This window comes from Protopterus annectens, chromosome 10.part0, assembly GCF_019279795.1.
Source record: "Protopterus annectens isolate FY-2018-M chromosome 10.part0, PAN1.0, whole genome shotgun sequence".
NCBI lineage: Eukaryota > Metazoa > Chordata > Ceratodontiformes > Protopteridae > Protopterus > Protopterus annectens.
This window is the reverse complement of record NC_056744.1, coordinates 1778944036-1778962457: the sequence shown is the minus strand read 5'-3', so window position 1 is coordinate 1778962457 and position 18422 is coordinate 1778944036. Positions and strand designations below refer to the sequence as shown.

The 18422-nt window shown below is 39.8% G+C and overlaps 1 protein-coding gene and 1 long non-coding RNA gene across 2 annotated transcripts in view; one reads left to right on the top strand and one right to left on the bottom strand.

The window, feature by feature from the left end:
• LOC122814017 overlaps nucleotides 1-18422 on the bottom strand; it is a 193878-nt gene that overhangs the window by 70175 nt on the left and 105281 nt on the right. The gene's annotated exons all lie outside the window — the stretch shown is intronic.
• Nucleotides 1-18422, top strand: part of LOC122814014 (extracellular calcium-sensing receptor-like) — an 86371-nt gene that overhangs the window by 62365 nt on the left and 5584 nt on the right. The window contains exons 3-4 of the mRNA XM_044086596.1: nucleotides 12503-12730; nucleotides 16195-16318. Of these exons, the coding sequence (XP_043942531.1) occupies nucleotides 12503-12730; nucleotides 16195-16318 (352 nt within the window). The remainder of the gene's footprint in view (nucleotides 1-12502; nucleotides 12731-16194; nucleotides 16319-18422) is intronic.

The following is an 18422-nucleotide window of genomic DNA, read 5'->3' as shown; positions in this document are numbered from 1 at the left end:
TGAAACTAAAAAAACTGAATAGTTCTAAGGGAAAATTTGAAGAGCAGACTTTATGGCGCTGGGAATAGTTTAACCCTAGCTAAGCGGCGATGCATAAAGTGTATTTTTTATGTTTTTTTTTTAATATAACAGTAGCAAATGAGCAAACCGATTTAAACAAATTAACCAATTAACCAATAAAAAGCTAAAAACTGAGCCCCATTCCAGCAGTCTCTGATCAGACAAGTTCTAACTGCACACTCCTGCCACTAGGGTGCAGGGGAACCTTCTCCAAAACAAGATGGTCTGGATTAGTGCTCAAGTTATACAAACAAAGCTAGATTCAGCAGGTCTGAATTTAGTCTATGCTACTGCAAACAAGGCGTATCAATTTCAGAAAGAAACAGTTCAAATAAGCAGGCACAATAAGCCTTTAACCAGAAACTCCCCAGCTCAGTAGGGCAGAATCTGCCCTCTCCTCCCACAAGAGTGCAGACCACACCTTCTTAATGTAAATTAACTTGGCCAAAGCCCAGGTGCTTAAACCAGAACTAATACACTTTTAGAATAACAGCCACTAAGCCTTCAATCGGCATCTCCCAACTTAGAAGGATGTAAGCTACCTATCCTGCCACAAAAGTGCAGACCACAGACCTTCTTAATGTAAAACAACTGGTCTGAAGCCCAAGTGCTTAAACCAAAGACTTAGAATAACAGTTACAATTTAATCAGGCTACTAACAAGCAGTAATAAATGCAGCAGAATAAATGCAATTAAGTACTTTTAAGAACAGGCAGCAAAAGCAAAATAAGGTAATAAAGTAGGAAGAAACACAAATGCAGTAAAATCAGATGAATAAAGTCCATTTTATATAACAATAGAAAAGAGCAAACTGATTTAAACAAATTACCAAATTAACCAGTAAAAAAGCTCAAAACCGAGCCCTGTTCCTGCAGTCTTCAATCAGAAAAGTTCGAACTGCACACTCCTGCCACTAGGGTGCAGGGGAACCTTCTCCAAAAGAGACAGCCTGGATTAGTGCTCAGGTTATACAAACAAAACTAGATTCAGGATGCCTGAATATAGTCTATGCTACAGCAACCAAGATGCACCAATTTCAGAAAGAAACGGTTCAAATAAGCAGGTACAATAAGCCTTTTTTCAGAAATTCCCAGCTCAGAAGGGCAGAATCAAGCCTCTCCTCCCACAAGAGTGCAGACCACAAACCTTCTTAATGAAAAATAACTGGCCTGAAGCCCAAGTGCTTTAACCAGAACTAATACACTTTTAGAATAACAGACACTGAGCCTTCAATCAGCAATTCCCAACTTAGAAGGATGTAAGCTACCTGTCCTGCCACAACAGTGCGGACCACAAATCTTCTTAATGTAAAACAACTGATTTGGAGCACAAGTGCTTAAACCAAAAGGCTTAAGGTTACAGTTACAATTTAATCAGGCTACTACCAAGCAGTAATAAATGGAGCAGAATAAATACAATTGAGTACTTAAGAAGAGGCAAAAGCAAAATGAATGCTTGGCTAGCAGGTGAGTGTAGGTAATATCTCCTGGGCAGGGACTTTACATTGGTCACAGACCATAACCTTAGTGAGGCTACACAAACAATGAGATGGGAATGCAAAGTTTTTCAGCGGGCAGTTTTATTGCAGCCTTTCAAGTTCACTGTCAAATATTGATCAGGCTCCACCCACCACAATGCAGATGGCCTGTTCAGAGCTCACCGTCCATTTTGTGGGCTAGAAACTGAGGAGTTCATGCTAGATGGGTCACTGTCGCATAGTGTGGTGGTATTCATCCTAGCTTGAGTCAGAGTTGTTGTGTTAATAATATTATAAATAACCCGTAATATGATGTGTTAAAAATGATGTCTTGTAAACAATGTTGCAATTTTCCTTTTTAGAAAATGCTGATTTGTTCTTTAAGGAAAGGCAAGTATTTCTCTACATTAGGTATAGAGATACCCTAAATAATGCTGATAAAAAACAATTGTCTAGTTAACTTAATGCATAAAAAGCAGGGCTGTTGCCCTGGAAATCAGAGAAGTTGGTTTCTCATTGCAGGGGGAGGGGGTTTGTCTCCGGAAAAGAGGTTTTAGTTAATGTGCTTAGGAAGACAAGAGATACCCTAAAAAAAGAATCCAGTCAGGTGGAAGCTGTCCCAGTTCAGTTTGGGGATAAACCTAAACAGGTATGGGAGACTACCAGTTTGCACCATTTTGTGTTCTGTTTTAATTTTATGGACAAAGTGCCTTCTTTTGTGTCCACAATACAGTGAAAGAGAGAAAGAAACTGAGTGAGAGAGTGAGACTGACACACAGACACACACACACACACACACACACACACACACACACACACACACACACACACACACACACACACACACACACACACACATGTTCACATATGTGCACAGATGCATATGTACAGGTGTAAACACACACACATCTATTGCTACTAAAACAAATATTACAGTTTTAACATTTAAGATAAATGCATGCAAGCTTGTACATTGCCATGTGATATACCAATTCAGGTGTTAGGAATGCAAACTTTCAGAAGCTCTTTTTCAGGGCATCAGTTAAACACTAAAGTCAAGTTGGCTTAAAATGTAATTTTCCTAGTTCCATAACTATTTTTGGATGTTTTAAATGAGATTCCTTCTTGTAAATAAAAAGTAATTGAACTGATGGGATTTTCATCATCTAATCCCAGCTCCCTAAAAATGCATTTAACTGTATCCTTTTTCATGAATTAGTTGTACTGTGAAGCTGCAGTTACACCAACTGTTTTTTATACAGTTTTTTTTTCAATTGTCCTCCTGTATCTGCACTCACAAAATTATTACGATGAGTAAGGGAGGCTGTGGGTTCACCTCCAGTATAAGGGGATGCAGGGGGGGGTTTGCTCCCCTGCAAAAAATTATGCCACCTGCAGTTTTGGTAGGTATCTTTCTGAAAAAAGTCTGATTTGAAAACTTTTTTGTTGGAGGGTCTGTTTTGGGTTTTTATAGTGGATGCAGGAGTAGAAGAGGCGGAAGACATAGCCGAAGGCAGGAAGAGAGGAAAAAGGCTAGGACTGTGGTAGTGAGGGTCGAAACTTTGAATGTTGGCAGTATGACTGGTATAGGGAGAGAGCTAGTTGATATGATGGACAGAAGGAAGGTTGGTATATTGTGTGTGCAAGAGACCAGATGGAAGGGTAGTAAGGCTAGGTGTATTGGAGGTGGGTTCAAATTGTTTTATCATGGTGTGGATGGGAGGAGAAATGGCATAGGAGTTATTCTGAAGGAACAGTATGCTAAGAGTGCTTTGGAGGTGAAAAGAGTGTCAGAGTGATGCTTATGAAGCTGGAAATTGATGGTATAATGATGAATGTTGTTAGTGCATATGCTCCACAAGTTGGGTGTGCAATGGATGAGAAAGAAAAATTTTGGAGTGAATTGGATGAAGTGGTGATGACTGTACCCAAGGGTGAGAGAGTGGTGATTGGAGCAGATTTCAATGGGCATGTTGGTGAAGGGAACAGAGGGGATGAGGAAGTGATGGGTAGGTATGGTGTTAAACAAAGGAATGCAGAAGGTCAGATGGTAGTGAATTTTGCGAAAAGGATGGACATGGCTGCGGTGAATACATATTTTAACAAGAGGGAGGAGCATAGGGTGACATGCAAGAGTGGAGGAAGATGCACACAGGTGGATTATATCTTATGTAGGAGGGCCAGTTTGAAGGAGATTGGAGACTGTAAAGTGGTGACCGGAGAAAGTGTAGTTAGGCAGCATAGGATGGTGGTTTGTAGGATGATGTTGGTGTTCAAGAAGAGGAGGAGGAGGAGTGTGAGGGCAGCACCAAGAATCAAATGGTGGAAATTGAAAAAGGGTAATTGTGAGGTGGAGTTCAGGGATGAGTTAAGACGGGCACTGGGTGGCAGTGAAGAGTTGCCAAATAGCTGGGTAACTACAGCAGAGCTACTAAGGGAGATGGCTAGAAAGGTGCTTGGTATCACATCTGGACAGAGGAAGGACGACAAGGAGACATGGTGGTGGAAAGAGGAAGTACAGGAGAGTATACAGAGAAAGAGGTTGGCAAAGAAGAAGTGGGATTGTCAGAGAGATGAAGAAAGTAGACAGGAGTATAAGGAGATGAGGTGCATGGCAAAGAGAGAGGTGGCGAAGGCTAAGGATAAGGCATATGAAGAGTTGTATGAAAGTTTGGACACTAAGGAGGGAGAAAAGGACCTGTACCGATTGGCTAGACAGAGGGACCGAGCTAGGAAAAATGTGCAGCAGGTAAAGGTGATAAAGGATAATGAGGGAAACATACTCACAAGCGAGGAGAGTGTGTTGAGATGGAAAGAGTACTTTGAGGGGTTGATGAATGAAGAGAATGAGAGGGAGAGAAGGTTGGATGATGTAGGGATAGTAAATCATGAAGTACAATGGATTAGCAAGGAGGAAGTAAGGATAGCTATGAAGAGAATGAAGAATGGAAAGGCTGTTGGCCCAGATGACATAACTGTGGAAGCATGGAGGTGTTTAGGTGAAATGGCAGTGGAGTTTTTAACCAGATTGTTTAATGAAATCTTGGAAAGTGAGAGGATGCCTGAGGAATGGAGAAAAAGTGTTTTGGTACCAATTTTAAAAAATAAGGGTGATGTGCAGAGCTGTAGTAACTACAGAGGGATTAAATTGATCAGTCACAGCATAAAGTTATGGGAAAGAGTAGTGGAAGCAAGGTTAAGAAGGGACGTGATGATTAGTGATCAGAAGTATGGTTTCATGCCGGGAAAGAGCACTACAGATGCGATCTTTGCTCTGAGAGTGTTGATGGAGAAGTACAGAGAATGTCAGAAGGAGTTGCATTGTGTTTTTGTAGACTTAGAGAAAGCATATGACAGGGTGCCTAGAGAGGAGTTGTGGTATTGTATGAGGAAGTCAGGAGTGTCAGAAAAGTATGTAAGAGTGGTACAGGATATGTACGAGGGTAGTGTGACAGCAGTGATGTCTGTGGTGGGAGTGATGGATGCGTTTAAGGTGGAGGTGGGGTTACATCAAGGATCAGCTCTGAGCCCTTTCTTATTTGCAATAGTGATGGACAGGTTGACAGACAAGATCAGACAGGAGTCCCCGTGGACTATGATGTTTGCAGATGTTATTGTGATCTGTAGTGAGAGTAGGGAACAGGTGGAGGAGACCCTGGAGAGATGGAGATATGCTCTAGAGAGAAGAAGAATGAAGGTCAGCAGGACTAAGACAGAATATATGTGTGTGAATGAGAGGGAGGATAGAGGAATGGTGAGGATGCAGGGAGTAGAGGTGGCAAAGGTGGATGAGTTTAAATACTTGGGGTCAATAGTTCAGAGTAACGGTGAGTGTGGAAGAAAGGTGAAGAAGAGAGTACAGGCAGGATGGAGTGGGTGGAGAAGAGTGTCAGGAGTGATTTGTGACAGACAAATACCTGTAAGAGTGAAAGGGAAGGTCTACAAGAGGGTATTGAGACCAGCTATGTTATATGGGTTGGAGACAGTGGCACTGACAAAAAGGCAGGAGTTTGAGCTGGATGTGGCAGAATTAAAGATGTTAAGATTTGCACTGGGTGTGATGAGGGTGGACAGGATTAGGAATAAGTATATTAAAGGGACAGCCCAGGTTGGAAGGTTTGGAGACAAAGCCAGAGAGGCACGATTACGTTGGTTTGGACATGTGCTGAGGAGGGATGCTGAGTATATTGGGAAAAAGATGCTAAGGATGAAGCTACCAGGTAACAGGAAAAGAGGAAGGCCTAAGATAAGGTTTATGGATGTGGTGAGACAGGACATGCAGGTGGTTGGTGTGACAGAGCAAGATGCAGAGGACAGGAAGAAATGGAAACAGGTGATCTGCTGTGGCGACCCCTACCAGGAACAGCCGAAAGAAGATTATGATGATGATGATGATGATAGTAGATGCATTTTGATTTCACTATATGGTGGCCTTTTACAGTATATAGCATTTTTTTTTGCAAAAATCTTGATAGAAATAAAATACTACATTATACTAGCTGCCACCCTTAACATGTAAAACAGAACTCTCCATAGTCATATACCTTCTCACTTTCCCTTATAGGGATTGTGTTCACTGATGCTTGTCCTTGGTCCTGATAAAAGCTTGATTTATAAAAATGAATCCCGCTACTGTTATACTACACACTCCTGGGTCCAAAACTGCCATGTTTCTACACACAAGGGTCTCTTTTGTTATTATTCCTGATCAGGTTTGAACTAGCACTGCAGTCTGACAACACATCATACAGTATGATGCTACATGATACTACATTATACCACATAATGCAACATGATAGTACATGATACCACATAATGCCATATGATACCACATGATATTACATGATACCACATGTTACATGATACTACATGATACGACATGATACTGCATGATATTGCATACTACATGATACCACATGGTACATGATGCTGTATAATACCTAATACCATATGATACTACATGATAATACATGATGCAACATGATACTATATGAACCACATGATACCACATGATACATGATACTACATAATACCTAATATTATATGATACTACATGATACTATATGATACCACATGATACTACATGATACCACATGTTAAATGATACTACATGATACAATATGATACTGCATGATATCACATACCACATGATACATGATACCACATGATACAGCATGATACTACATAATACATAATACCATATGATACTACATGATACATGTTTCAACATGATACTACATGAACCACATACCACATGTTATAACACAATACTACATGATACTACATTATACCACGTGATACCACATGATGCAACATTATACCACATGATAGTGCATTATACCACATGATACTACATTATACCATGTGATTCCCCATGATACAACATAATATCACATGATACCACATGATACCACAAGATACCACATGATAACATATGACACCACATGACACCACATAATACCGCATGATAATACATGTCATGCCTTTTCTGCCACATTTATCACTATTCTCCACAGATACACTCAGCTACTACTAAAAGAGTGCTACACTGACAACACCAAGTCAATTACTCTAGCTTTTCAAATATTTTGTTATAAAAATACTAGTCTATTCCACAACTGCAGCTATTCTAATGGAACTGAAGGCATCATCCACCCAACAGTGATGAATTTACTGCACATCAATAAGTCAAATGGCATCAGAAATTCTTAGTCTAGGGATCTAAACCTCTTCTGCAACATCAACAAAACTGTTTGGAGGGATAGGAACATCTAGCAGAGAATACAGCTGCTATAGAACAGACTCCTCACTTACACAAAATAAAGTTCATTTCTGTCCATACTCAAGGACAATTTGGATTTATGAATGGGAAACAGAAAATTTAATGGATAGAGGTAGCTTCTAAATGTTGACCTGTGCTTGGGTATCCTCAAATTATCTATGATATGATCCCACTTATTCTCATTAGGAGTAATATACAATTATCAGCCATGGGGTCTGTAAGGCCAATGTCTAAATCAATGGGATAGGTTAATTCCTGCATAAAAAAGGAAATTGGCTAGGCTTAAAATGTTCTGCAAAGGTAATGCTTACCTATGAACCTATAAACAATATTGAAGCAAGCACAATTCACACTACATAACAGACTGCCAGTGAGTTGTCTCTTCAGTTTAATTGGAACCCCCATACATTCACTGACTACATTAAGGTGCTAGTATCCTTTTGCCATTTACTGGAACCTGTTACAGTGAATGTGAACTCTTTAAGGGACTCTCCCTGAGTTAACTGCTGTTTACAGGCCCTAGCCTGTCTAATCCCCCTACTTATACTGAGTGCTTTAGGGACATCAACTGCAGATCAGCCTCCATTATATCTTTATTAGTCTACATAAAACTGTGATTCATAAAGTGAAGAACGCCATTTATTGTCCATTTATGGTGACTGTGATTGTTTTGCTTACTAATCATTTATTTAGATAGTGCTTTATGCTTTCTTATTGGATGGTTCTTGATGACATCACTAGAGTAGCATGGTGGACAGGAGTGGTTGCCATGCTGAGACTCTGCTCTCTAGTGGCACAGGAATATGCTGTATGTATCCTAATGTATTTTAGGATTATAATAGACAGTGTTTAACTGTGTATGCTGATGTTGGTGCTGAGCTTGTTCTGCTGAGCAATACAGTAGAATATCAGTGATATGAGGATGGTGTTTCTTACGTTTGGTGTTGCTAGCATGCACATTGTTCCATAAATTCACATGTGCACTAGCTGTACAGACTCAATAGTGTGACTTCTGTGAATTGTAGAAGACTTTAACCAAAGCTGTCTTTGCATGTATATTATAAACCTTGCTAGATCGATGTACATGATACTGTAAACCAGCCTGTTCTACATTTACAGTGGCTTTGTGACTCACATAAGGCTCAGGTATGTGTACATTCCAATGTACCAGCCCTCTGCATATATGTACTGTGGCACATTCCAATGTACCAGCCCTCTGCATGTATGTACCATGGCACATTCCAACGCACCAGCCCTCTGCATGTATGTATCATGGCACATTCCAATGTACCAGCTCTCTGCATATCTGTACCTTAGCAAATTCCAATGTATCAGCCCTCTACATGTATGTACCATGGCACATTCCAATGTACCGGCTGTCTGCATGTATGTACCATGGCACATTCCAATCTAGCAGCCATCTGCATGTATGTACCATGGCACATTCTAATGTACCAGCCCTCTGTTTATCTGTACCTTGGCACATTCCAATGTACCAGCCTTGTGCATGTGTGTACCATGGCACATTCCAATGTACCAGCCCTCTGTATGTATGCACCATGGCACATTCCAATGTACCAGCCCACTGCATATCTGTACCTTGGCACATTCCAATGTACCAGCCCTCTGCATGTATGTACCTTGGCACATTCCAATGTACCAGCCCTCTGCATATCTGTACCTTGGCACATTCCAATGTACCAGCCCTCTGCATGTATGTACCATGGCACATTCCAATGTACCAGCCCTCTGCATGTATGTATCATGGCACATGCAAATGTGCCAGCCCTCTGCATATCTGTTCCTTGGCACATTCCAATGTACCAGCCCTCTGCATGTATGTAACATGGCAAATTCCAATGTACCAGCCCTCTGTATAAATGTACCATGGCACATTCCAATGTACCAAACTTCTGCATGTATGTGCCATGGCACATTCCAATGTACCAGCCCTCTGTATGTATGAACCATGGCACTTTGCAATGCACCAGCTCTCTGCATGTATGTACCATGGCACATTCCAATGTACCAGCCTTGTACATGTATGTACCATGGCACATTCCAATGTACCAGACCTCTGCATGTATGCACCATGGCACATTCCAATGTACCAGCCCTCTGCATGTATGTATCATGGCACATGCCAATGTACCAGCCCTCTGCATATCTGTACCTTGGCACATTCCAATGTACCAGCCCTCTGTATGTATGTACCCTGGCACATTCCAATGTACCAGCCCTCTGCATGTATGTACCATGGCACATTCCAATGTACCAGTCCTCTGCATGTATGTACCATGGCACATTCCAATGTACCAGCCCTCTGCATGTATGTACCATGGCACATTCCAATGTACCAGCCCTCTGCATGTATGTACCATGGCACATTCCAATGTACCAGCCTTGTACATGTATGTACTATGGCACATTCCAATGTACCAGCCCTCTGCATGTATGTATCATGGCACATGCCAATGTACCAGCCCTCTGCATGTATGTACCATGGCACATTCCAATGTACCAGCCCTCTGCATGTATGTATCATGGCACATTCCAATGTACCAGCCCTCTGCATATCTGTACCTTGGCACATTCCAATGTACCAGCCCTCTGCATGTATGTACCATGTGCAGATTCCAATGTATCAGCCCTCTGCATATCCGTACCTTGGCACTTTCCAATGTACCAGCCTTGTGCATGTATGTATCATGGCACATTCCAATGTACCAGCCCTCTGCATATCTGTACCTTGGCACATTCCAATGTACCAGCCCTCTGCATGTATGTACCATGGCACATTCCAATGTACCAGCCCTCTGCATGTATTCACCCTGGCACATTCCAATGTACCAGCACTCTGCATGTATGTGCCATGGCACATTCCAATGTACCAGCCATCTGCATGTATGTACCATGGCACATTCCAATCTAGCAGCCATCTGCATGTATGTACCATGGCACATTCTAATGTACCAGCCCTCTGTTTATCTGTACCTTGGCACATTCCAATGTACCAGCCTTGTGCATGTTTGTACCATGGCACATTCCAGTGTACCAGCCCTCTGCATGTATGTACCATGGCACATTCCAATGTACCAGCCCTCTGTATGCATGTACCATGTGCAGATTCCAATGTACCAGCCCTCTGCATATCTGTACCTTGGCACATTCCAGTGTACCAGCCTTGTGCATGTATGTACCATGGCACATTCCAATGTACCAGCCCTCTGCATGTATGTACCATGGCACATTCCAATGTACTAGCCCTCTGCATATCTGTACCTTGGCACATTCCAATGGACCAGCCCTCTGCATGTATGTACCATGGCACATTCCAATGTACCAGCCTTCTGCATGTATGTACCATGGGACATTCCAATGTACCATCCCTCTGCATGTATGTACCATGGTATATTCCAATGTATCAGTCCTCTGCATGTATGTACCATGGCACATTCCAGTGTACCAGCTTTGTACATGTATGTACCATGGTACATTCTAATGTACCAGCCCTCTGCATGTATGTACCTTGGCACATTCCAATGTACCAGCCCTCCGCATGTATGTACCTTGGCACATTCCAATGTACCATCCTTGTACATATATGTACCATGGCACATTCCAATGTACCAGCCCTCTGCATGTATGTATCATGGCACATTCCAATGTACCAACCCTCTGCATATCTGTACCTTGGCACATTCCAATGTACCAGCCCTCTGCATGTATGTACCATGGCACATTCGAATGTATCATCCCTCTGCATGTCTGTACTATGATTATGAATTCCATTTACTATTCCTAGGAATTAATTTGTGTGAATCAGCAGAAATATCAAAATGCTTATTAGGAGATGTTAAACAAGAGGATACTGCAGTTTGTTAATTCAAATACTTATGACAGGGCAGTTGAGATTTAATTAATTTATTAAAAATAGTTACAAATTTGGTAGGTGTCCTTTTATCATCAAGCTTTGCACACTGCTGTAAAAGTAGTGTTTTGCCATTCATTGTATCATGCTGTATCACATTATATTATGGTGCTGGCAGCTTTATGGTGATTGTTAAAGATCAAGAAACTGCTGGTGCAGTTTATTTGGGTAAGAGGTGAGATTTGATCCCCAACCCTGTGCTGTTCTTTCCCTTTAAATGTGATGGACATGGCATAGAGGATTTAGGGTAAATGGCAAGTACTTTCATTACGCAACATTACTTCTCTACTTCAGCCTGTTCCCTTTGATTGTGTGCAATATTGGAAGCAAGGATTCATGGTAGTTCTTCTTTTAGACCAGTCGTGTGGTACAGTAAATATTTGCCCACCTATTTGCAGTGCTGGCTGCTAATAGTGACAGTAAGGCCTTAAAGAGATTACAGCAATTACACCTTTCAGTGAGCATATGCGCAGGTGGAAATCCCATTTTGGAGACATACAGAGTTTGAGCATTGCTATGTGAGTTTATTATTATTTAATTAACGTTGATGCATATTTCCTGTAAGACCAAAGTAGTTTTTTGCCCTTTGTACAGTGACATTAATTTTGATCTCAATGTTTTGCAGATGATATATATTTTTTTTAATTCTTTGCTGTGTTAGGTGACTATTTTTCTGCAGTATGCTGTCCAAGATATTTGCTATATGATTTGTTTTACATTAAGTTTAATAATTCTATAGGTGTTTCTTTTTTTCCCACAATTTGCTGAAATAAAAAAAAAAATGTGACAACTGTCCTTTTTAAGAAGAGAAGGAATAATTCCGTCAGAGTAAAGAGGGGATATACTTTCTTTGGAAACTGCTAAATATATAGAAAGTGAAAAAAAAGCTGAAAGAGAAACATCCCTGTGCTAACAAGATTTCTTGGCGAGTTTTACAAAAGTGGAGTTAGCTATCATTTAAAATTATATGAAAATAGCATTTTCCTTTGTCAATTCTTTAACGTGTGCTGCATGCTGAAATGTTATGTAAAATTAAATGTAGATGCTGTGTTCAGTAACGGAAACTGCAAACACATAAAACTATATTAGAATTAAAAAATGGAGGCTTACCAGTTAGATAATTTTCAATAGCTGTAAATTGTCTCAGGTTTGATTTTGTGAATTTTCTTTGTGAAGTAAGGTCAGCTCTTGGGAAAGACAAAATGCTTGTTCTCCATTTTTGTTTCATATTTTTTGTTTTAATTTTCTCCAGCTATTCCATTACTTGAAGTATGTGAATTTCTTTGATGCCGTGGGGGAAGAGATCTTCTTTGATGAGGCTGGGAACCCCCCAGATGTCTACGATGTTGTGAACTGGCAAGTGATCCCCACAAATACCTTAAAGTATGCCTTTGTAGGTAGTTTTGACTCCCGATTGCCTCGTGGTCAGGATCTTGTTATTAACATAAGTGCCATCACATGGAATGGAGGCAAAGCACAGGTAAATATTAAATCTGTCATAGCTTTTTTTGGTAACTCCCTTATAACCATATAGTTTCATAATTTTCCACTGTCCACTTAATTCCTCAATCTCCCCCCTGCAGCATACTTCCCCCCACAGATCAGACTATTCCTGAAACTGACTACAGTAATTTCACATTCAAATAGCTACTAGAAACTGGGCATGAATGAGGACCACAGAACAGAGTCATAGGGCCCAAACATCAGTATAATTGAAGAGGGTAAAGCTCATATCAGAGCGTGCAATGATTCAGTGTCATGATGACATCACAGACATTCATAAGTGTATTGAATGATTTAAGGAGCCAGCCTGTGGTTGTATCTGTAGGACCCACTCAGGGGTGTGGCTAGATGCACTGCTAAATACTCCCTACTCGGTTTCTGACATTGCAGACAAATTTGAGGACCCAAACTATATGTACCACAAATGGAAGAAACTCATGCCAGCAGGAAAGCCCTCACCTGTACACCTTTTTTATTATCATATTCTAAGGCAACCAATTAACAGTTTATACTTCCTCATGGTAATACAGTATATCAGACAATGGAAATATAGGTAGCCTGTCATCCAGGAAAAAAGGGTCATGTTCACATGGGCAGATTTATTTGTCTTGTGTGAAGTACAAAGTTATTTCTGTCTCTCTCTCTCTCTGTCTCAGCTCACACATTAATTTTAGCTCACTTTAACTGACCAAGACAGTGCATTAATAACATGTAAGACATCACTAAATTAAGATGGGGCAGCTATGGGTTTATACATTCTCTGAGATGAATTTTAGAGCATTTTTCCAAACCTTTTGATTTAGTGGGGACCTGAACAAAAATTACGAGTAAGAAAACAAATGCTGTCTTATTTTTCCTTTCAAGGAAAACATAAGTTGTGCCCAATACTTAATGTTCAAAACTGACAAAGTCATAGCACACAATAAATTAATCAGGCAAATGTCTGAGAGGATACATGAATCCTCTCTGGGAATACTGCTTGCCTACCTTTCTCCCCCAAAATCCATGCACTATCTTTGCATCTGTCTCATGTTTGAATGAGATGAAAATGAAGGCTCAAATGGCTATAGTCATGCATCGCAAGTGGCTGCTATCATACAGATACATAGCATGTCTCCTTACCCCTGCCCCCAAAAGGCAAGAGCCTGTACCTCCTTACCCCTGCCCCCAAAAGGCAAGAGCCTGTACCTCCTTACCCCTGACCCCAAAAGGCAGGAGCCTGTACCTTCTTACCCCTGCCCCCAAAAGGCAGGAACCTGTACCTCCTTACCCCTGCCCCAAAAGGCAAGAGCCTGTACCTCCTTACCCCTGCCCCCAAAAGGCAGGAGCCTGTACCTCCTTACCCCTGCCCCAAAAGGCAGGAACCTGTACCTCCTTACCCCTGCCCCCAAAAGGCAAGAGCCTGTACCGCCTTACCCCTGCCCCCAAAAGGCAGGAGCCTGTACCGCCTTACCCCTGCCCCCAAAAGGCAGCCACCTGTATACATGCCTGATGAGTAATTTTTGGAAAGTGAAAAAAAGAATAATGAACAGCTGCAAGTGTCCGTGGTTAACGTCACAGATCCGACTATTGAAAGTAAGCCAGAAGAAGCAGGACTGCGTAGAAAGACACCAACTGTAGCATTTGGTAGACAGAATTGACTCTTCTGGTGTCGGACTATCGCCTGGGTACAGATGAGACAGCAACAATGTCCATGTTAAAATCCATTTATTCAATCTGAGGTGTGGGTGCCACCAAATCCCTAGAAGCTTTAAGCGGCTGAATGTTCTGGAATGTATTTTATGGATTACTTTTTGAAAGATGATTACTTGTTAGCTGCATTTTTATGGCTATGCAAAAATGTTATGTATGTGTCTGTCATTATTGTGTGTCCAGAGGTCTAAATCAATTATATTTTCTACACAAACACACACACGTACACACACACACACACACACATATATATATATATATATATATATAGAGAGAGAGAGAGAGAAAGAGATAGATAGATATAGATATACACACACACACACACACACATATATATATATATATATATATATATATATATATATATATATATATGCACATACACACACACACAGACACACACACAAATATATATATATATATTATATATATATATATATAGAGAGAGAGAGAAAGAGATAGATAGATATAGATATATAAACACACACACAAACACACACATATATATAAATATATATATATATAAATATATATATATAGAGAGAGAGAAAGAGATAGATAGATATAGATATACACACACACACACACACATATATATATATATATATATATATATATATATATATATATATATATATATATATATATATATATATATACGCACATGCACATACACACACACACACACATAAAAATGACTATATATATATATATATATATATATATATATATATATATATATATATAAAAACACCCATATCAAAGAGTAACAAGATCAGACAGAAGACAAACCGTTCAGTAAAAGCTTGCAGGAAAGGCCTTATCAAACTGTCTTTCAAAAGCTGTGTAGCTGAAACACTGTTATGTCCTTAACTGTTTATTTTCATACATCCCATTGGCCTCCATTACAGAAGGTTTAATGTATTACAAAGTAAAGACTCAAGCTTTGCTGTGTCGTTCTTGCAGTTTTCACTGAATGAATTGTCAGTATAACCTTTTTACACTTGGGTTTGAATGTAATTTGGTATATTTTTTCAGGCACTATAATGTTTATGGTCCTCAGGCTTGATTTTAAGCTTTGTGTTTCTAAGGTATTGTCAAGCAATCTGTTTATGCTGTACTGATGAGGTTTAAAAGTGTGCTTTGGTTTTATCTGCCTGACTGTACCAATAAAGACTTAAAAAGGAAAAAGTCATGGATATTCAAAAGTTATGCCACTGGTATGTCCTTAAGGGCAATTAGTATAATTGCTTTGGGCTTTCACTATAAGAGGTTTAAGGTATTACACAGTAAAGACTCTTGCATTGGTGTCTCTTTCTTGCAGCTTTGATCTCTCTCTCTCTTTTATATAGATAGACAGATATATTTGTCTATATAGATAGAGAGATACAGATACAGGTATAGATATGTACAACACACATATAGATAGACAGATGTGTGTTTATGTGTGAGAGACACTCTAAAATACTGCTTTATCCAGTGCAAAATCAATTGAAATCCAACTGTTCCTCAAAAATATTTTATTTTTAGCCTTTAAGCAAATTGAAGATTTGAACCACTTGAAATGAAAATATTTTAGACCAGTTGCACTTATGCATGTAGTGTGTTAAAATAAAAAACTTTTCATCTTGGGTCATCGGCAGTGCATTGGCAAATTATTGTCAACCTTAAAAACAATGCTCTGTGCTTTTATTTGTGCAGATGTTGAATGAGAAAGCAGTATAATCCTAACAAGTTCTATTATCCCAGGTGCCAACATCTCACTGCAGTGACAGCTGTCTCCCAGGATTCCGAAAAGCGAGCCAACAAGGAAGGCCTATCTGCTGCTTCCTCTGCATTCCCTGCTCTGAAGGAGAAATCTCAAACCAAACAGGTAAATAAATGATATTTCAGCAAAAATATTAGCATATGATAGGTTTGTCCCGGGGATTACTTCCGTGTCACTATTAGACAGAGGCACAGTAAACTAAACTTTAAAAAGGGCACAGTATACTCAAATCAAGGGGTGGCATAAGCCAAACACAATCAGGCTAGGCTTATAAATGCCCCAGGGCATTTAGCCTTGTATGAACCTATGAACCTATGAACCTATAACACACTCATGATTTATTCATGTATATAACATGCAAGGTTCTGAGTGGCTCTCTGATCATAACCATGTTATTATGTGTTCAAGTCTTGGATGCAAACAAATTAATCTCAAGTACAAAGCCCAAGAAGTGAATTTTGGCATCCATCTTGAGAACATATAATAACAGGTTATGATTGGTGAGACCTGTAGTACATGGACTTTTATCTTCTCCATATGCTACTACTTTACGAAAAAAAGAAAAAAAGGCGAAGTGTTTTTACAGTTTTTGAAAGCCAGTAGAGAACTTAATGAATGCTGTCACATATACAACAAGTAAATTTAACTGCAGAAAATGTCAGGGACAGTTTTCAGATACTGCAGTAATTGAAATGAGTTACTCACAGACTAATGTTTGTAAACTTCCATGGATGTTTGACAAAAGATATTCGGGGAGAGTTGAAAGCAATAGAACATTCCCTTCCCTGATACTGAGCCATAACACCACTTAAGGGATGTGTAACAGTTGTTACACACCTCTGAAAGCATTGTTACAGTTGGGTATCACACCACAAAAGTGTGTAACAGGTTTATCTTTTTTTCCACTTTTGATGTATAATCAATGACCTTGTGTTTAACAAGTAAACTTTGGGAATTACACTAATGTTAAATTCTTGAATATCAACCACAATATTTATATCCGCATTATCTTCTTTAAGCAGAGGATTCTCCTTTATCTGCAGGATAGTTTGTAAGTGATTTGCATGCATTGTTTTCTGAGAAAGTAGCTGTGAATGTTCATGTATATTGGTCGCCACGTCCTGTGGGCGCATAGCATAATGGTGAAAATACTATGATGTGGATTTTCATTTTATTATTATTATTTATGTTTATAAAATTATTTGGTATTAATTTCCCCTTCTTTTATCAGAGTGGAAGAGAGATTAATACCAATGCGCTTAATGAACATATGCATAGAAATAATACACATAATTTTTGCTTTGCACTTCTGCAGAGTGCATGTTCTAATTTATGAGAAGGTCATTTAAACACAAATAATCAGCTTGAAGAATATGACTGGATATCCAGATTTAGAGTGGATACACACCCAAGATTAAGTATATATATATATATATATATATATATATATATATATATATATATATATATATATGGGCCTTTATTAAAGTTCAGGCAGTATAAAATATTGAAATTGCTCGGCTAATTATGAGCAATTTTTGGACTGAATACATTTACATTTGCATCTGTGAACTGGTGTTTACATGCCTGAGGAAGCATATTTGGTTCATAGACTTGTACTAGGCTACTGACCACCAGGCTGTGCAACCCAACCCAGTTTTGTCCCAAAGTACATTGGACACCATATGGTGGGGTATGTTAGTAAGGAGGTAGCTAAAGGTTATGTGGGGGATATGTTAGTTTAGGATTAGTTAACTTATTGTCAGCCTCTGTCCATCAGAGACATTGGGGTCAGACTGGGGAGTGAATTTATAATTTCCCATCCAATGATCAAGGTTTCACAGTGGTGCAGCAGATAGTGTTGTCACCTCATAGCAAGTGGTTCCCTGGTTGGAGCCTCAGCTGGGGTGTCTTCTGTGTGGAGTCTGCATGCCCTCCATGTTTTTTGTGTGGCTTTCCTCCAAGTGCTCTGATTTCCTGCCACATTCCAAAGACATGCAGTAGGTGGATTGGACACTCTAAATTGGCCATAGATGTGAGTGTATGTGTGCAAGTATGTGGTGTGGACGAATTACTGTGACAGGGCAAGCCACATGATGGTGTAAACCTTGGCTGTAGATGATTGTCACTGTTGAAGTGACACCCCAACCCCATGTACAAAAATGGTAAAAGGGGTTATGGGTGGATGGTGGGATCAAGGTTTCTCTTG